The 21,381-nt window shown below is 38.9% G+C and overlaps 1 protein-coding gene and 1 non-coding gene across 5 annotated transcripts in view; both read left to right on the top strand.

Moving 5' to 3' along the window:
• The window catches only part of IPO11 (importin 11), a 224,248-nt gene that overhangs the window by 36,723 nt on the left and 166,144 nt on the right, over positions 1–21,381 (top strand). For all 4 annotated transcript variants that reach the window (XM_055367578.2, XM_055367577.2, XM_063700733.1 and 1 more), the window contains exons 3-5: positions 930–1,030; positions 8,122–8,194; positions 9,932–10,135. In XM_055367578.2, coding sequence (XP_055223553.2) covers positions 930–1,030; positions 8,122–8,194; positions 9,932–10,135 — 378 coding nt within the window. The remainder of the gene's footprint in view (positions 1–929; positions 1,031–8,121; positions 8,195–9,931; positions 10,136–21,381) is intronic.
• Positions 1,125–1,231, top strand: LOC115931395 (U6 spliceosomal RNA). The gene has a single exon (XR_004067894.1). It is a non-coding gene; the product is annotated as a U6 spliceosomal RNA (small nuclear RNA).

The following is a 21,381-nucleotide window of genomic DNA, read 5'->3' as shown; positions in this document are numbered from 1 at the left end:
GTTGGCCAGGATAGTCTCGATCTCCTGACCTCGTGATTCGCCTGCCTCGACCTCCGAAAGTGCTGGGATTACAGGCGTGAGCCACCGCGCCCAGCTTTATCAAACTTATTTACAAGGATAATTGTTTTGATAAGGAGGGTACTATGAAATAGTTTTATTTCATAGCATGTATTAACAACCCCGGGGCCTTGACTCCTTAGAATCTTTGAATCTATGCTGTAGTGGGCCTACTTTTTCTAATTTGGAAGTTATATATTTTATTGAATATGTGTGGGCTTATGGTATTCATTTGAAGAATACTTAGGTTTGCTTGTTTCTGAATTTAATTTTTTTACTAGGGGAATTTTCAAACACACCTTAAAGCAGAATAGTACAATGACTCTACATGTCTGTTACTCAGCTTTGAACAGTTAACATACAACTGAGCAGGTATACTTCTTATATGAATTGTAGAACTATATATACTTCATAAATATCGATATGATATATGTAGTGATAGAATACAAACAAATTTAATTAAAAGATCTGTCCAGGCTGGGTGTGGTGGCTCATGCCTGTAATCCCAGCCCTTTGGGAGGCCAAGGCGAATGGATCACCTGAGGTCAGGAGGTCGAGACCAGCCTGGCCAGCATGGTGAAACCCTGTCTCTACAAAAAAAAAATACAAAAAATTAGCTGGGCTTGGTGGCAGGCACCTGTAACCCCAGCTACTTGGGAGGCTGAGGCAGGAGAATCGCTTGAACCTGGGAGGCGGAGGTTGCAGTGAGCTGAAATTGTGTCATTGCACTCCAGCCTGGGCGACGAGAGTGAAACTGTCTCAAAAAAAAAAAAAAAACAAAACAATGATCTGTCCATACTTTATTGTGGGTACATTAATTATACTTTTTACTTATTCCATGCTAATTCTAATATTATGTTTTTTATTTATAGAATATTTTCACCAACCACACTTTGGATATAAATGTAAGGTGGCTTGCTGTACTGTATTTTAAACATGGAATTGATCGCTACTGGAGACGTGTAGCACCTCAGTAAGTTCCATCACTTCCCCTATTCCTTGAGTATAATCCTTCCCAAATTCAGGAAGTTGTAAGAATGTACTTGTTTATGTAAAAGGATGTGTTAGCGCTTACTTCTGCGGCACATATACTAAAATTGGAGCAATACAGAGACGATTAGCATGGTCTCTGTGCAAGGATGATGTGGAGATTTGTGAAGTGTTTGATATTTAAAAAAAAATGCAAAAAAAGTGTTTACTACTGAATAAGTGTTCTATTTAGTTAATGACAAATCAACAGCTATATTATTGTTTTCTCCATGGTTTTCCGTTTGAATGTGTGTGTGTGTGTGTGCGCGCGTGTGATGTTGGCCCTCTGCTTGCAAGGATCATGCTGAGTGAGTCATGTTGAACAAAAGCCCTCTGTTTTAGTCCTACCCTCTTAAAAGGCTGAGGCAGGAGGATTGCTTGAGCCCAGGAGTTTGAGATCATCCTGGGCAACATGGAGAGACCCCATCTCAAGAAAAAAGAAACAGAAATATAAGGTTAGGATTTGGAAAAAAAAAGCCATTCAGAAGGAAATCCCAGGTCAACTCTGAACCAGCTAGGTGTTAATTTCTGAGTCTTATGCATTCTTTCTCTATGGTGGGAATGGAGTAGTATACATTTGTAATCACATTAGTATTCAGTTATAACTGCTATGTACGTGGTTAACAGATTTAGTAGTTAATTTTACATGTTATATAATCAATGGAAAATCATTGTAGACATGACCCTGGGATTTGTTTGATAGAAAATATGGTAGTGAATTTTGCTTAAGAAGTAACATAATCTGTGTTTTCCAGTAGATGGCACTATAGCTCTCTAAATTCTTAAAAGCCGTAAGACCTTTTTTCTCAGTCTGAATACTTCAAAATGCATATAAAACATGTCCTTGAATAATATTGGAAACAACAAGAATATTTTCAGGCTGCACTTGGGATACTATATTACGGTTTAAAGCAGACATGTCTTTTTCTTTTTTCTTTTTTTTTTGATACGGAGTCTCGCTCTGTTGCCCAGGCTGGAGTGCAATGGCACGATCTCGGCCCACTGCAAGCTCCGCCTCACGGGTTCAGGCCATTCTGCCTCAGCCTCCCGAGTAGCTGGGACTGCAGGTGCTTGCCATCTTGCCCCGCTAATTTTTTGTGTTTTTAGTAGAGCCAGGGTTTCACTGTGTTAGCCAGGATGGTCTCGATCTCCTGACCTGGTGATCCGCCCGCCTCGGCCTCCCAAAGTGCTGGGATTGCAGGTGTGAGCCACCGTGCCTGGCTGGAGTAATTTTTTACATAGGATTAATTCATAATTTTGGAGAGAAATATGGTAAGTAGTGATGAGAAAATGTGCATTATTGGTTTATAGGCAATGGCCCAGCAGCACTTTTCTACTGCTTTGTCCAATTAAATTTTACGTGTCTCCTAAAATTCATTTTGTTTTAGTGGTTATATAAAGGATACAATTATAAATGATTGTCTTGGCTGGGCACGGTGGCTCACGCCTGTAATCCCAGCACTTTGGGAGGTCGAGGATCACCTGGGGTCAGGAGTTCGAGACCAGCCTGCCCAACATGGCGAAACCCCACCTCTTCTAAAAATACAAAAATTAGCCAGGCGTGGTGGCGGATGCCTGTAATCCCAGTTGCTGGGGAGGGTGACACAGGAGAATCACCTGAACCTGGGAGGTAGAGGTTGCCGTGAGCCAAGAACGTGCCACTGCACTCCAGCCTGGGCGACACAGTGAGACTATGTCTCAAAAGAGAGAGAGAGAGACATATATATATGTATATATATATAAACATACATATAAGTATATATATAAATGGTTGTTTTGAGGGGAAAGTAAATTATTAAATATTTCATGTTGTACTTTTACATAATGAATTAGAACCTAGAATTTAGCTTAAATTTAAAAAGTTATGAGATAATTTATACAATATTAGGTAGTTAAATCCCAAGCTGTCTCTTTTCGTATATATTGAAATAAAAGCTGGAAAGGAGAGGATGCTGGAGCACGAGTGGCAGTTTAGTAATTGAACTTATAAACTTAAGACTTTTTAAAAAGATGCTTGTTTCTGTACTTATCAGTTTCATTTTATATAGATCCTACTCTTAACCATTTTCACAGAATGAGAATTAACTAACAAGCTTGTTACCATTACCATATACATTGCAGTTTATCTGGGTCCTAATTAATTAAATACTGTCCAATTTCTGCTTGACATATAGTTTGAATTCATCTAATGATAACATGCATAAAATTAAAGGTGGAATGTTAATTATTATTAGAGAATTGTTAAAGATGTGAATTTTCTTCAGGTTAATGGCTTGTTTCTTTAATATGTATACAATCCCTGACTTATGGTTGTTTGATTTAATGATTTTTTTTTACTTCACTATGATGCGAAAACAATATATATGTATTCAGTAGAAACTGTACTTCAAGTGCCCATACAACCATTCTATTTTTCACTTTCAATACAGTATTTTTCATTTTCAGTACAGTGTTCAATAAATTAATATGAGATATTTATTACTTTATTATAAAATAGGCTTTGTGTTGGATGCTTTTGCCCAGTAGTAGGCAAATGTAAGTGTTCTGAGCATGTTTGAGGTAAGTTAGGCTAAGATATGATGTTCAGTAGGTTAGATATATTAAATACATTTTTGACTTACAACATTTTTTATTTACTGTGGGTTTATCAGGAGGTAACCCCATCGTAAGTCAGTATCATCTGTATATTTTTTTGCATAATCTATTTTGATAGATAGTCATTGTACACTTTTATTGTAGTTAGAGTTATGCAAACTGCTGAACCTGGCTCCTTGGCATAAAAGAAAAGTTCAATTACAAGTTTAAAGCAAAATATTGTAGGAGAACACATTATGTCAGGGGTTTGATAGTAGAAGGGAACTATTGAAGTTGGAAAATATAGCATAGTCATAAAAGGATTAGAGAGTTCATTTTTAATGACCTGAATGTTTATCTTAATCTTGTTTTCTCATTTGTTTATTAACTTTGAGTAAGTCATTAAGGTTTTAAAATACTTTCTTTGAAGTGTAATGTATAACAGACTTTAAAACAGTACACAAATGAAGGGTGTAGTTTGAATGTTTATAATGCAAAGACACCTGTGTAACTGCCACTTGGAACTAGATAGAACACTTATAGCACTCCAGAAACTTTTACACACATGTGCATTTTATTACTGTTTATAGTCAGATGTGTGTTCAACTTTAGTAGATATTGTTAATTAATTTTCTAGGCTGGTTGTACGAGGTTGCACTTCCACAGCAACATACGAGTGTTTGTATTTGCTCTGCATTCTTATCAGCACTTGGTCTGATCTTTCATTTTAGTCATTCTGGTGGGCTTAGTAATTTTAGTTTGCATTTTCTTTATGAATGATGAGTACTTTTTAATGTACTTATTGGTCATTGGGATATCCTCTATTGTGAAGGGTCTGTTATTTGCACTTTTAAAAAAATTGGGTTATCTTACTGATTTATGAGACTTTTATTTTGGATACGAGTCCTCTGTCAAATATACGTATTACAAATATCTTCTCCTAGGCCAGGTGCAGTGGCTCATGCCTGTAATCTCAGCACTTTGGGAGGCCGAGGCGGGCAGGTCACCTGAGGTCAGGAGTTCGAGACCAGCCTGGCCAACATGATGACACTCCATCTCTACTAAAAATACAAAAACTAGCTGGACATGGTAGTGTAAGCCTGTACTCCCAACTACTGAACAGGCTGAGGCAGGAGAATCTCGAACCTGGGAGGCAGAGGTTGCAGTGAGCTGAGATCATGCCACTGTACTCCAGCCTGGGCAACAGAGCGAGACTCTGACTGCAAAAAAAAAAAAAAAATCAACTTTGTGACTTGCCTTTCACTTTCTTCATGATGTCTTTTGATGAACAGAAGCCCTTAATTTTAATGCAGTTTAATTTAATTACCTTTCTATGATTATTTCTTTTGGTTCATAATTATAATTTTTTTTTTTTTTTAAGAAGACAGGGTTTTGTTCTGTTGCCCAGGCTAGAGTGCAGTGATGCAATCATAGCTCAGTGTAACCTCTAACTCCTGGGCTCAAGCAGCCCTTCTGCCTCAGCCTCCTGGGTAGCTGTGACTACATGTGTGTGCCGCCAGTGGCTGATTTTTAAATTTTTTTTGTAGAGATGGGGTCTTGCTATGTTGCCCAGGTTAGTCTTGAACTCCTGACTGCAAGTGACCCTCCCACCTTGGCCTTCCAAAATGCTGGGATTTACAGGCGTGAACCAGTGCCCCCAGCCTATTTATGAAATTTTTGCTCAACCTGTGGTCATGAAAATACTCTGTTTTCTACTGAAAGCTTTGTTTTCCTTTTCTATTTTAGGTGTATGATCTGTCTGGAATTTATTCTTGTACAAGGTGCTTATGTGAAGTAGGGACATGTGTTCTTTCTCCATTGCATTATGATTGTACCCTTGTTTTTTTATTCTTTTTTTTTTTTTTGAGACAGGGTCTTGCTCTGTCACCCAGGCTGGAGTGCAGTGGTGCCATCATGGCTCACTGCAACCTCGACTTCTCAGGCTCCAGTGATCCTCCCACTTCAGCCTCTGGAGTAGCTGGGACCACAGGTGCGTGCCACCATGCCTGGCTAATTTTTGTATTTTTTGGTAGAGACAGGGTTTCGCCATGTTGATCAGACTGGTCTCAAACTCCTGAGCTCAAGCAGTCTAACTCTCTTGGCCTCCCAAAGTGCTGGTATTACAGTCATGAGCCACCACGCTTGGCTTTGGATTTGTATTTTCATCCAATTTTATCATAAATGTCTTTTAATTTTGGTATTATGCCCATTTGTACTTAATGTAATTACTAATATATTGGGATTAAATCTGCCCACACTTTGTTCTTTTTCTCTTTTTTTTCGAGACAGAGTCTTACTCTGTTGTCCAGGCTGGAATACAGTGACACCATCTCAGCTCACTGCAGCCTCTGCCTCCCAGATTCAAGCAGTTCTCATGCCTCAGCTTCCCGAGTAGCTGGGATTACAAGCGTGCGCCACCATGCCCAGCTAAATTTTGTATTTTTAGTAGAGACAGGGTTTTGCCATGTTGTCCAGGCTGGTATTGAACTCCTGGCCTCAAGTGATCTTCCTGCCTCGGCCTCCCAGAGTGCAGGGATTACAGGCGGGAGCTACTGTGTCCAGCCTCACACTTTGTTTTCTGTATGTCTTGTTATTTGTCCCCTTTTTTTTCTTTCTTGCTTTACTTTGGATTACAGTAGTTTCTTCTTATCTGCAGGTGATAGGTTCCAAGACTCCCAGTGGATGCCTGAAACTGCAGATAGTCCTGAGTCCTTTATTTAGTATGTTTTTTTTTTTTTTTCAGTCTGATAACAAGATAGCTACTAGATGTCTAGTGGGCAGGTAGCATGTACAGCATGGGTGTGCTTGACAAAGGAATAATTCATGTCCCAGGCCAGACAGGGCAGGACAGCATGAGATTTCATCATGCTATTCAGGATGCTACGCTATTCAAAACCTATGAATTTTCCATTCCATTCATTGAATCTGCTTCATTGATGGTAGATTACTGAAACCATGGAAAGTAAAGGAGGACAGCTATATTCAAGACATTTTTTATTACTCAATTTTACTCTAAAATGTTTAGTATGTTTTCATTACTTAAGTGATTATAACATGGACCCTTGATATTCTTGTATTAGTACTTTACTTTTTTTAAAAAAACTTTGTTTTGTTTTGTTTTTAGAGACAGGGTCTTGCTCCATTGCCCAGGCTGGAATGCAGTGGCACAATCATAACTCACTGCAGCCTCGAACTGCTGGGCTCAAGAAATCCTCCTGTCTCAGCCTCCTGAGTACCTCAGACTACAGGTGTATGCCACCATGTTCTGCTAATGTTTTTTAGTTTTAATTTTTTGTAGAAATGGGATCTTGCTATGTTGCCCAGGCTTATCTTGAACTCCAGTCCTTCTATCTCAGCCTCCCATAGGATTGGGATTACAGGCATGAGCCACGACGGCTGGCCCTTTACTTTTTCTAGTTAATGCCAGAACCTTGTAGTAATACGTTAATTCTGTGTAATCCCTCTTGTCTTTAATGCTATTGTTGTTGTGTGCTTTAATTTAATTTAATTAATTTAATTCTGATACCCAGAATGAAAAACCTTAAAATGAGGCATTAAAATTTAATGTATATTTAACTATTTAAAAAAATATTTAAGAGACAAGGACTTGTTCTGTTGCTCAGGCTGGAGTGCAGTGGTGTGATCATAGCTCTCTGCAGCCTTGACCTCTTGGCCTCAAGCGATCCTTCTGCATTGGCCTCCCCAAAGTGCTGGTATTACAGGCCTGAGCCACTGTGCCTGGCCTTAATTTTAAAATTAACAACACATTCATACGTATGTATTCAACATGTATACAGTCTTATACAGTAGTGTTCTCCTTTCCTGTCCAGTAGCTTTCTATTTTCCTTTCTCATACGCAGTCAAAATTATTATTGTGTTTATTCTTTTCGGAGGTTTAAAATGAAAGGCTAGTTGATTTCTGATAAGTCACCCATCCCAGATATTCCCTGATTCTGAATCTCTTGCCCCATAGAATAATCTCACACAGATTTTATGAAAGAAGCCAATGGAGTGGCAATATTTACTTGTATAGATTTTTTTTTAGCCGTGTTTTTTTTTGTAGGCAACTATTTTTACATCAATAAAAGTGAACATCAAATATATTAATTACCTGGATTTGTCTTATTTCCTCTTGCTTACTGTGTGGTGCTTCCCATTTATTCAATTGTGAAGGAATTTTATGCTTCCGACTTATCTGATGTGCCAGTGTACAAGTAATAGAAATAATCTTATTCATTTACCAGAACCAATTAGGGACAGTTGTTTACAAAACTTTTTATTGTTAAAGTTCACAGTAGTGCCAATATACAAGTAATGGAAATAATCCTTTTTATTTACAAAAACCAATCAGAGACACATGTTTGAAAGGCTTTTTATTATTAAAATTTACAGTAATGCTTACCTACATTTATTATTAGGTGGCATTCTTTTGCATAATCAATACTTTTTTTTTTTTTACAGTGCTCTCTCAGAGGAGGAGAAAACTACTCTGCGTGCAGGGCTCATCACCAACTTCAATGAACCAATAAACCAGGTTAGTGAGAATTGAATGCTAATTTTTCTTTTTATTTGTACTGCTTTTCCAAACTAATTTTATATTCTGGCATTAAAATGAAAAATAAATAAAAATATCACTATTACACTATTTTCATTTGTGATGTTTTTATCTATTTTTAAATTTTGAGATCTATTTGTAGCGTTGAATAGTTTTGATTAGATTTGGTTATTATTTAAAGCCCAGAAGTCATTTTAAGGTATATTTGTATACTTTTCAGCTTTCTCATTTTATGAGCCTGTATTTAAAGCAAATCTCTCTATATAGTCATGTGATGCCTAATGTTATTTTGGACAACAGTGGACTGCATGTATAATCGTGGTCCCATAGGGTTATAATGGAACTGAAAAGTTGTCACCCATTGACATCATAGCTGTCCTAATATTGTAGTGCAATGAATATATTACTCATTAGTTTGTGGTGATGTTGGTGTAAACAAACATCACCTATTACACTGCTGCTAGTCTCACAAAAGTATAGCATATACGATTATTACACATTCTGTGATATTCACACAACCACAGAATTGCCCAGTGACACATTTCTCAGAACATATCTCTGTTGTTAAGTGATACATGGTTATATTGGTAGTCTTACTGCACAAGAATTAATTTTAATGATTATAATTTTTAGATTATCTTCCCCACCATTTAAAAAAAAAAAAAAACTCAGAATGGCTTCAGGTTTTTTTCTATTGGTTGCATCCATCACATTTTCAATTCCTACTATTCTGTGGCAGCTAGATAGTAAATTATGTACAGTTTTATCTTTTTTTTAATATTGAGATCTTCTAAGAATAAAATAAGTTTTACTTATAGGTACAATAATTCTTAAGTTTTTTCAAGATAATACTTGGTTATGCTTGATTTTTAAAATTGAGCTATTAAAGCACAATTTGGCAGTATTTCTAATACAATTTTATTTTGACCTGTTTAAATGATCTCAGTTCTTTGCTTTTTCTTGACAAAGGAGCTGAAGCATAATGGAGAAAAATGGAGTTACCTTTAATGGGGCAGGAGGTGATTAGGGAGGGGTTTGTGTTACTGAGCAGTGAACAACTACCTAATTGTTCTTTCAGCTAGCATTTGGGAAACACTGATATGTAGAAATATCATTATTTAAATGCCCAATATTTGGCGTTTCTTTCTACTTTTAGGTCAGGATTCCTAAACTTTGTGGTCACAGGATCTCGTTATACTGCTAAAATTGAAGACCTTAATGAGTTATATCTGTTGATATTTACTGTATTATAAATTAAAACTGAGAAACTTAAAAATATTAGTGTAAAAAATAAAATACTCATCAACATAGCAGTTTTGGAAATGAGCAATAGCAGCTATTTCCAAAACAATAAAAATTAGTGAGAAAGGTGGCATTGGCTTGCATTTTTAGGGTCTGGCTATTTAAGGGAAGACATCTAGGTTTTCGTATCTGCTTCTTCATTTACTCTGTTGTGATACATGGTGGACGTTATATGAAGAAAACCTCGTTTCACACTGACAGATAATTGGGTAAAGGAGGACCTCATAGGTCCCAGAAAGGGTCCTAGCTCTACTAGGGGTCCATGGGCCACACTTTGAGAACCACTGTTTAAGCAGTCATTCAGTGAAATCGTATTCATTTTTGTCAAATGTATAATTAACAAGGTGATTTGTCACCGTGAATGCATTCCTTATCTGTTGCCTTGATTCCATTTGTTTAATTTTTTCCTTTCAGATTGCAACTCAGATTGCAGTGCTGATTGCAAAAGTTGCTAGATTGGATTGTCCCAGACAGTGGCCTGAACTAATTCCCACTCTTATAGAGTCTGTTAAAGTCCAGGATGATCTTCGACAGCACAGAGCATTACTTACCTTCTATCATGTTACCAAGACACTGGCATCTAAACGACTTGCTGCTGATAGAAAACTATTTTATGATGTAAGTGATTTCACATAGTTAAATTTGATTATGAAAATTGTGCAGCCAGGCTGGTGGCTTATGCCTGTAATCTCAGCACTTTGGGAGGCCGAGGCGGGTGTGGATCATGAGGTCAGGCCTGGCCAATATGGTGAAACCCCATCTCTACTAAAAACTACAAAAATTAGCCGGGCGTGGTGGCACGCGCCTGTGGTTCCAGCTACTCAGGAGGCTGAGGCAGAACAATCACTTGAACCCAAGAGGTGGAGGTTGCAATGAGCCGTGATTGTGTCACTGCACTCCAGCCTGGGCGACAGGGCGAGACTCCGTCTGAAGAAAAATAAAATAAAATAAAATAAAAAAAGAAAATTGTGCTACTTGTAAAAAAAGAAAATTGTGCTACTTGTAAAAAAAAAATGACTGTAGTTTTACTTCTGTTGATGTTTTTTGAAAGACTTAATTCTTTCTTATTTTAAGCTGGGCAGTGATATGAATAAAAAGATCACTTAGTTGCCAGTGAGGAGGATTGGTTGTTGGATACACTCTGAAGGCAAGGAGGTCAGTTTGAGGCAAAGGAAGTAGTTCAGGTGAGATGATAGGTCTCTTGAATGAAGCTGTGGTAAAGGGAACAATTAGGTGGGCATAGAGTTGACATTTAGGAGGAGAATTGATACGTCTGGGTAGCTGAAGGATGTAGGGCAGATATAGGAAGGAGTTTGACATAAGTAGGGAGTGACAGCCTTTTATCAGGTTTTTTGCACCTTTTTTTTGGTTTTGGGTTCGTGTGTGTGTGTGTGTGTGTGTGTGTGTGTGTGTATGTTTTGAGACAGGGTTTTGTTCTGTTTTTGGTGGTGTGTGTGTGTGCATGCATTTTGAGACAGGGTTTTGTTCTGTCACCCAGGGTGTAGTACAGTGGCATGATCATAGCTCACTACAGCCTTGACCTCCTTGGCTCAAACCATCCTCCTACCTCAGCCTCACGAGTAGCTAGGACTACAGGTACACACCACCACGCCCAGATGGTTTTTTAATTTTTTTTAGAGATGAAGTCTCACTATGTTACCCATGCTTTAAAGTGTTTTTAACAGTGTTCTTTGTTACCTTCTGTAATTGTAGAGAAATTAAAGGTATATAATTTTAAGTCTTATTATAAGGTCACATGATAGGGCTCAAGAAACTATTTCAGGTCTGTTCTGAATCATGCTGCCCTCCAAAAAAGAAGAGGGTGACATGGTGTTTTGTAGAAAGGTTTTTCTTCTTTCTTTTTCTTCTCTAAATGTACTTTAAATATTGCTCATGCCTTTCCCTAAATTAGCAGGCTTTTCCTTGGGAGCTTCCAGAGTTCCTTTTACTTTTGAATTTAGCATGTGATCTTAAGCAGCTTTTCCTAGACCTCCTTCTGACTTTTGCTCTGGTCTCTACTTCACCGTCCATGATTAGAGATGCTTCATTCTTAAAGAAAGAGCCTAGTCCTATAATGTGGAAAGGAGTCAGTGAAGAATATGAAGCATGTGGAAGAGAAGGGATATAATGGAAGGAGCCAAGTGAAGAGAGAGTTCTAGAAGAAAATACTTGTCCTAGTCTTTTTATGTTGCCTTTATTCTTTCACAAAGAATTGGCCAACTTTTTGTTCTGAGGACTCAATTTTGTCTTGGACTCACAGTGTAGAGCCTCTTGTTTGAGTATGGACTAGGGAAGGGGGTGGGAAAAGCAGTGTATAACCTTGAGCTGTCTTCCATGTCAAAAACATTCGTTTTCAATCTGTTATACACAGACTGAGAGGTTTCTGAACCACACCTTTGGAATCCTCACTTTGAGGATATGGCTTGGCAATTTGCATTTTTAACAAGCTCCCCATAGAATTTTTATATACACCAAAGTTTACGTCACACCACATTGTGTCCTTTTCATTTTTAACTCAATGGGTTTAAGTAGCCAGTCTTGGCTGGTGCGGTGGCTCATGCCTGTAATCCCAGCACTTTGGGAGGCTGAGGCGAGTGGATCATGAGGTCGGGAGATCGAGACCATCCTGGCTAATGGTGAAACCCTATCTCTACTAAAAATACAAAAAAAAAATAGCCGGGTGTGGTGGCACGCGCCTGTAGTCCCAGCTACTCAGGAGGCTGAGGCAGGAGAATGACGTGAACCTGGGAGGTGGAGCTTGCAGTGAGCCGAGATTGCACCACTGCACTCCAGCCTGGGTGACAGAGCGAGACTCCATCTCAAATAAAAAATAAATAAATAAATAGCCAGTCTTATGTTCATCCTAGGATATTGTATGTAAGAGAAATTATTTTTGATCGTCTAAGGTTGTTTTTCAAATCCTTTTCACTTTTGCTTGATTTCTAGCGAGGACTAAGGAAATGGACCGTTTACTCACTCAAGTCTTTCTGTGAAATTGTCTTTCCTTTTCCTCTGTTTTTTCCTCACCTCAAACCCTTCACTTCTAGGACTTACTTTTTTGTTGGGGAGATTCTCAAAATCAATTGTCTAGAAGATTCTTGGTTACAGTTAACTGTTATTAAAGGCTACCAGTCTATAGAAGTTTTAATTCCTATTTCAACTTTATCAAAGTTTACTCTCTAATACGTTGCCTTACAGGTATACTTTATATTTAGTCGAGGCAATCTCCACAGATTGTACAGATAATCAGGGCCTTAAGCTGGATAGCTTGTGTGAGTTAGCTTCTTGCTTGTTTTTTTTTGTAGTATGAGGCTAGTTCTTCTCCATATAGGAAGAAGTATATGCTTAATTAGCATCTTGTAGTTACTTTCAGTGTAGTAGTTACCACATTGTGCTGACTTGTAATTGTCGACTTATTTTTCTCAGATTCACTACAGTGTAGCTTTTATTGCTGTCATCCTGCATGGTCTAAAAGAGTACACATAATGATTGATGCTCAATAACTGTTAAGTGAATGAACAGTAGAACAGGAGACTTATTCTTATTAGATGCCTGCTGGATTTCAGAGTGATATAGGGCAAAACTTCAAAAAGCAGGATTTTTGAGAGATTAGTCAAAGCTAGAGATACCTGGAAAACATTCAGATTAGCACTTTTTATTTTGGAATGGAGCAGCTGAACCTGGAGATACGGACTAAAGTAGGGACTAGGAAGGGTATCCTGTCTCATGCGGTTGAGGTACAAGATGTGTAGTTAATTGAAGGTAGCGTATGTGGGAAGACATCATTATAAAGAGCAATTTTGCTGGTTAATACAGCTGCGCCTATTATTTTGGTAATCTGAAGCATGGAAAATCTTCCTTTTAATAATAAAGGAAGATGCAAAGATGGTCCTGAAGTACCAAATTAGTTTCCTACATAAAAAAATGTGAGGGCTGGGCTCACGCCTGTAGTCCCAGCACTTTGGGAGGCCGTGGTGGGCAGATCACCTGAGGTTGGGAGTTCGAGACCAGCCTGGGCAACATGGTGAAACCCTGTCTGTACTAAAAATACAAAAAAAAATTAGCTGGGCATAGTGGCGCACGCCTGTAATCCCAGCTACTCAGGAGGCTGAGGCAGGAGAATCAGTTGAACCCCGGAGGCGGAGGCTGCAGTGAACCGAGATTGCGCCACTACACTCCAGCCTAGACGACAGAGTGTCTCAAAAGAAGAAAAAAATATTAAGCTCATGGTTGAGCTGGTTGCTATAGCAAAGTGTAGTGCACAGGGTACACTTAAAATTGCTACCTGCGGCTCAGTGTGTCTCAACAATTGTTACACCCTTTCCTCCTCTGTGTTAAAATAAGTTCTTTTGAGGGGTGACAAATTACAAAATCAGCAGTTGAGAGCAAATTGTTTTGCAGTAACAAAATTGAGCTCGATTTGACACAAAAAGGAATTCTTTTTTTTTTTTTTTTGAGAGAGAGAGGTGCTGTCTTGGCTCACTACAACCTTTGCTTCCTAGCTTCAAGCAATTCTTGTTCCTTAGCCTCCTGAGTATCTAGGATTACAGACATGCGCCACCATGCCCAGCTAATTTTTGTATTTTTAGTAGAGATAGGGTTTCGTCATGTTGCCCAGGTTGGCCTCAAACTCCTAGCCTCAAGCGATCCACCTGTCTCAGCCTCCCAAAGTGCTGGGATTACAGGCGTGAACCACTGTGCCTGGCCAGGAATTCATTTTCTTTTTTTTGAGAAGGGGTCTCGCTTTGTTGCCCAGACTGGAGTGCAGGTGCACAATCTTGGCTCACTGTAACCTCCACCTCCCAGGTTCAGCCCCCCCTAGTAGCTGGGTTTACAGGTGCACGCCACCATGCCTGGCTAATTTTTGTGTTTTTAGTAGAGATGGGGTTTCGCCATGTTGGCCAAGCTGGTCTCCAACTCCTGACCTCAGGTGATCCACCCTCCCATAATGCTGGGATCACAGGCGTGAGCCACCATGCCCGGCCAGGAATTCATTTTCTATAAAACAGTATGCCTTTACATATAAACCTAAATATAATAAAATGGACATTAACCACAGTTAAAATCCAAAGTCACTAAAAATAAGGAAATTTAAGGTACAGGGAGCAATTGTAATGAAGTTGGAAGTATGTTAAACTAAATAATGTCCCCAAATCACGATGTGTAACACACAAAAGTATATGCTGCATAGTGCAGTGGCACAAACATAGGTGTCTACAACCTTGACCTCCTAGGCTCAAGCAATCCTCTCACCTCAGCCTCCCAAGTAGCTGGGACCACAGGCGCGTACGACGATGCCCGGCCTGGATATTAGGGATTAATCTTAAATTTTTACTTCTGTCTAACAGTCACTCAACAGTTATTGAATGCTGATTGTGTACAAGAGATATGTACAATATTGTGGGAGACAGAAGACAGAATTAGTAGTCTCTTGACAGTTCATGTGGAAGAACACAACCCCCCCATTTAGTAAGCTATTAAAATCTGATGTGGGGCCGGGTGCGGTGGCTCACGCCTGTAATCCTGGCACTTTAGGAGGCTGAGGTGGGTGGATCATGAGGTCAGGAGTTCAAGACCAGCCTGGCCAAGATGGTGAAACCCCGTCTGTACTAAAAATACAAAAATTAGCTGGGTGCCTGTAATCCCAGCTACTCGGGAGCCTGAGGCAGGAGAATCGCTTCAACCTGGGAGGCGGAGGTTGCAGTGAGCCGAGATCACGCCACTGCACTCTAGCCTGGGCAACAGAGCAAGACTCTGTCTCTGGGGCGGGGGGTGGGGGGGGGATATATCTGCCATGGAAGAAAACAAAACTATATTGCATTGTTATTATGGTCATGGCTAAAACTTAGCTGAATTTTAAAAGCTGAAAGGTTTATGATGAATGATGTTCTCATTAGGCTGGGCATGGTGACTCATGCCTGTAATCCCAGCACTTTGGAAAGCTGAGGTGGGAGGATCCTTGGGGCCAGGAGATTGAGACTAGTCTAGGCAACATAGTGAGATCCTACCTCTACAAAAAATAAAAAAATTAGGCATGGTGGTGTATGTATGTCATTCTGGTTACTTGGGAGGCTGAGGCGGGAGGATCACTTAAGCCTAGGAGTTTGAGGCTGTAGTGATATATGATTGTACTAGCCTTGAAGACTGAGTTAGACCATGTGTCTAAAACATAATAATAATAGTGTTTCTGCTAAACAACACATGAATTATTTGGATGGTAAGGGTAAAAGAATGCTGTGTGGCAAGGTGAAGTCAAGTTACAATACTTCAGAAGGTCATCGTGATGAATTACTATATTTTCTAAACAAAGGAGAACTGCATAGCTGCTTTGAGATGGGTTGGTTAGTGTAAGATAGATCACTCACCCTCATAGCAGAGACTTGCAGACTTACTCCTTGTCAACTTAAGACTTCATGATGTCGTCCTTAGGGGAAATTTCCAAATAACTGAAATTATGAATGCTAAATTTGAGAATGCCAAGGCGCCACTTCCATGGTGTAGCTCCAGCCTGTAAGATATTTACAGTGCAGTAAAATTTATTTAAAAGATAAATGCCGGCCGGGCGCGGTGGCTCACGCCTGTAATCCCAGCCCTTTGGGAGGCCGAGGAGGGCGGATCACGAGGTCAGGAGATTGAGACCATCCTGGCTAACACGGTGAAACCCTGTCTCTACTAAAAATACAAAAATTAGCTGGGCGTGGTGGTGGGCGCCTGTAGTCCCAGCTACTCGGGAGGCTGAGGCAGGAGAATGGCGTGAACCCGGGAGGCGGAGCTTGCAGTGAGCTGAGATCGCGCCACTGCACTCCAGCCTGGGCGACAGAGCGAGACTCTGTCTCAAAAAAAAAAAAAAAGATAAATGCCTTTGTGAGCAAGTCATCAAATAGGTTTAATAGATCTTATTTTCACTTTTGTTTTGTTGATTTTAATTGTACATTAAATGCCATGTTGATTCTGTTTCTTATCTCTTGCTCTGTGTAATTTTATAGTGGCTTTTTTTCCCCCTGGGGATTGAGTCTTGCTGTGTCACCCAGGCTGGAGTGCAGTGGTGCAATCTCAGCTCACTGCAACTTCTACCTCCCAGGTTTAAGTGATTGTCCTGCCTCAGCCTCCTGAGTAGCTGGGATTACAGGCGCATGCCGCTATGCCCGGCTAATTTTTGTACTTTTAGTAGGGACAGGGTTTTGCCACATTGGCCAGGCTGGTCTCAAACTTCTGACCTCAAATGATCTGCCCGCCTTGACCTCCCGAAGTGTTAGGATTACAGGCATGAGCCACTGCGCCCCACCTATATTGGCTTTTTAAGTGCGTTATTTAAAGAGTGACTCTCTTAAAGGGTCATTTGTGCTGTGAACCTGTGGGGATTTGAGCCTGTGCATGTGTGTGTCTAGGCTTATATTAATATCAAGGTGAAAAAGAACTTTTTGGTGGGAAGTTACTTTAGTGGAGGAGACTCAAGGTGACAGACTTCGTTCAAAAGAAAAGAGCTGTGCGCTGAACAGAAGAGATTTTGAATATAGCATGGTGCGTATTCTTCCTGTATTGATTCATAAAGCCTCTTGTCTGAGTCCTAGTTAAGGGCCTGGAATAAGAATGAAAATTCCAAAACTATCCCCCAAGTATCTAAAAGTTGCTTTTGAAACAGTGCTGATTTATACCTTGCCCATCCATCTATTTATCTGACAAATATTTGGATTCTTACTCTATGCAATCACTTCACGGGATGCCTGAGATAGAGCTGTGGAAAGGTAAGGGCCCACCCAGGGAGTAGAGTAGTTTTACTCTTTTTTTTTTTTTGTTCCTCCTCCTTACTGAGTTGATATTTTGGATACATGAGAACAGTGTGTAGGCATTAAGTGGCTGAAGAGAGGCGTAAGGCTGTTGCTAGGATAAGAGACTTAGGGAACTGAAAGATGGGCCACAGTGTCCCTCCTGGGCCTGAGCTATATGACTGGCAGGTTTGAAAACAAAATGAAAATTAGATTTTACTTTAAAAAGCATGTAAGTAACAAATGCTATAGGTCTTTAGGAATGTCCTTCATTGACATTCCTTCATTGACATTTTTGAGACTCCGTCTCAAAAATAAATAAATAAATAAATATTAGTTGAGAGACATCAGCAGTTTGGCTGGAAGTTGCTTTTGAGATAGATCTTGTACCTACTAAAGCTTCTGGCTTGATACGTTTTGGTAATTTAATATATATTTATGTCATAGTTAAGTGGAAGCAAATTTATACTTAAGCCTTTTTTTTTTTTTTTTTTTTGAGACGGAGTCTTGCTCTGTTACCCAGGCTGGAGTGCAGTGGCACAATCTTGGTTCACTGCAATCTCCGCCTCCCGGGTTCAAGCAGTTCTTCTGCCTCAGCCTCCCAAGTAGCTGGGACAACAGGCGTGTGCCACCATGCCTGGCTAATTTTGTATTTTTAGTAGAGGCGGGGGTTTCACCATATTGGCCAGGCTGGTCACGAACTCCTGAGCTTATGGTCCGCCAGCCTTGGCCTCCCAAAGTGCTGGGATTACAGGCCTGAGCCACCGCACCCGGCCTACTTAAGCCTTATTAACAAAAAAAACAGATTATTACTAAAATAACCTTTTTAGTTATTGTTAAGAATACAGGTGTTTTTAAAATTGAAAATACATTTTAAAAACATGGAAAAGTAAAGAAAAATATTAACTGCCATGTAACTATTACCTAGATCTAATAGTCAACATTTTACTGTTTTTCCTTTCTGACTTTTTTTTGAGCTATTTTAAAGGAATTTAAATTTTTTTTAACTAAATTCTTCAACATTTATCTGTGAAAAGATAGATTTATTTTTTAAGTATTTAACTTTTATCATCCTGAAGAAGTAAAAAGTGATTTAATATCATTTAATACTTTTATCCAGTTTTCTAGATTGTTCTCAAACACATTTTTACAAGTGGCTTGAGCCAGAAAAATGAATAAGGTGCATTTGACATGTCTTTTACAAATCTTTTAATTTTGAATAGTATTGACTTCCTCCCTCTCCCCCTTAAAAATGCCATTGACTTGTTAAAAAAAAACTAGATTAGTTGTCTTGTAGGATGCTCTGCCTCCTACATTTGTTGATTAATATACCTTGCTGATTAGGTTCAGGCTAAGCAGATTTTGGCATCTATAGCGAATATTTTTTGTCTCAGTATTCGTGATGAATTATTTAATACATGAACTTTGATGTAAAATTTTTTTGGTGCTAATGTTTCTTAAGGGAAAATTATGAAGACAACAATTCTGAGGCTAAAAAAGTTTAAGAATATTTGAAATGCTAAAATACTTAGTGTGTAAATGGTTAGCTTTTGATACTTTGGAGTCAAGGCTTTGGGCTTCTCAGTTACAGCCACTAAACAGTCAGTAGGTGGCACTGTTTCTTCTGGTTTAGAAATAGAAAATGTTAAGTATTTGGGGATTTCATGAACTAGTACCTAACATGTTTCATTAAACAGTTTATTTGCATATTGTCTCACTGAATATTCCTTCCGCCCTCCACATTTTTAGAATCACATGTAGAAAAAAATATTTTTATTTCTCCTACTTGGTTGCTTTATTACTTACTCTTTTCCAGCTGAGCCTTCTGTAAGCATGTATCAGTTGGTGTTTTCTGGAGCAGATAGGAGGTATACAGGGCTTGTGAATATATTAGTTGGCAATGGTTACTTCCTGTGGTTTCTTCTTTATTCCTGTTGTTTCTTCTTTCTTTATCTCTCTCCCTGCTTTTACTGAAAGGTAAAGGGCTGAAAGGTGTTAAAGAAAAACTTTTCAAACACTTGTAAAGGATGATAAGACAGACTTTATTCAGATGGGACTACTGCAGTGGGGTTTTGCAGTAGGGGAGAGAAATTGTGCTCAACTCTGAATACAAGGAAAAGTGGGAATTTATTGCCAAGGAGCAGGGATGGAAAGGGTGGGAGGTTGGGGGGATGGGGGGTTGAGAGGATGGAAAATTACTAAAAAGAATCATCAGGGATGAGAGAGGGTTCCTGGCCAAACTGACCTAATAGGATTCTTGCCGAAAGCAACCTGATTAGATATTGATGATATCAGATGTCAAGGATAGGGGATCTGGCTAAACCAACATAGCAAGATTTCTTGCTAAAATTGGGTGACGCAAAGAACAGACATTTTGGAAGTCCAGAAGTAGAAGCCTAGTTAGGACAAAGATTCAGAAAAGCCTCACTAAAGTTTGGTCAAGGAGAGGCTGTTTGTCGAAAGATAGTGCTGTTGCTTCTTCATTCCAGCCATTTGTGTAGAGACCTTTCGTAGGCTAGCTAGAGAGTCTTGAATTGGAACTTTAAGAGATGCCTGATGTCCTTAACTATTAAGTTTTTGTTTTTAAATTTCCATACTATTGTTTCTTTTTAAATTTCTGTCTCAAATGCTATATGCCTTTATTTAGCAATACCTGCTGTGTGCCAGGCATCTTATGTGCTTTTCGTATCTGTAGTCCTTAAAGTACAGGTTAAGTACTTCTTATCTGCAATGCTTGGGAACAGAAATGTTTCAGATTTTTTTCAGATTTTGTAATATTTACATTATACTTACGTTGAACATCTCAAATGTGAAAATCTGAAAATTGAAACACTCTAGTGAGCATTTCCCTTGAGCATCGTGCTGGTACTCAAAGTTAAGGATTTTGAAGCAAATACTTCGGGTTTTCAGATTTGAGATGTTTTAGCCTGTAGTTCTCTCATATTAAGTATTACTTTCTAGGGACAGAAAGAGGGAAGAATTAATTAATAGATCAAGATCTAACTTTGCCATTAATATCTGTAAATCTTATTTATTTTTGTGAGAAGTAGAGATGAAAATTTCAAAATTGAAAGTTGCTTAAGGTGAAATAGAGTGGGATCTTTGACTACCTGAATTATTGAACTTTCTAACACATTTTTAGAGTCAAATGATAAATAGAAAAGGAGATGATTTTATGGAACAGAATTTTTTTTTAATGACTTTGAGTCCACCATGTTTAAATGCTTCCTTTTATTCAATCTTGTCACAGTAACAACCTTTGGTATAGTATTCAGAGATGTTCTTTGGTACTTTTTATTCTTTGTTTTGTAGGTGAGTGGGGAGGATTTTCTGTTGAATATGTCTACTGTGGTTTGCATTGTGTGTATGCAAGTGGTAGAATTCTGCAAAGAGATATTCTTCTGGTAACAGAAGTAATGCCTGAAAAAAAAAAAAGAACAGTTTTGCCCCTTTGCTACCATTATTTAAAAAAATACTGTTTTTATTTTTTACAGATAGGGTTTTGTCTCCCAAGCTAGAGTTCAATGGTACACTCATAGCTCACTGCAACCTCAAGCTCCTGGGCTCAAGCAATCCTCCTGTCTCAGCCTCCTGAGTAGCTGCGATTACAGGCATGAGCCACTATGCCCGGCCAATATAAAATACTTTAGAAAAATCTGACACAATTTCAAAATATGTGGTTATGTAGGGTGGCAAATTCTCCCTTAATGTTTTCTTTCTTGAGCCTGTGCCTGTTTTATTTGGCTGACTCTTTTTTTTTTCTTTTTCAAGCTTAATCTTACTTTTAATTGAGGAACTAGGGAATAGTTACTGTCACCATCCTTTTTTTTTTTTCAGTGAGTCTGGCATGTTGTGGTAGTGGGGGGTACTGAGAATTAGATAAAAGGTCTATGGCTCTTACGACTAGTGAATGGGACTAGTTCTAATTTACACACATATATTACTTATATGTATATGAATATATGTGTATATATAAGAAAAACATTCAATTTATTTTTAGAGACAGTGTCTCACTCTTGTCCTGGCTGGAGTGCTGTGGTGTGATCATAGCTCACTGCAGCCCTGAGCTCCTGGGTTCAAATGATCCTCCCACCTCAG

The sequence above is a fragment of the Gorilla gorilla genome, chromosome 19 (genome assembly GCF_029281585.2).
Source record: "Gorilla gorilla gorilla isolate KB3781 chromosome 19, NHGRI_mGorGor1-v2.1_pri, whole genome shotgun sequence".
Classification (NCBI taxonomy): domain Eukaryota; kingdom Metazoa; phylum Chordata; class Mammalia; order Primates; family Hominidae; genus Gorilla; species Gorilla gorilla.
The sequence above is the reverse complement of the archived record's forward strand: the minus strand, read 5'-3'. Positions and strand labels throughout refer to the sequence as shown.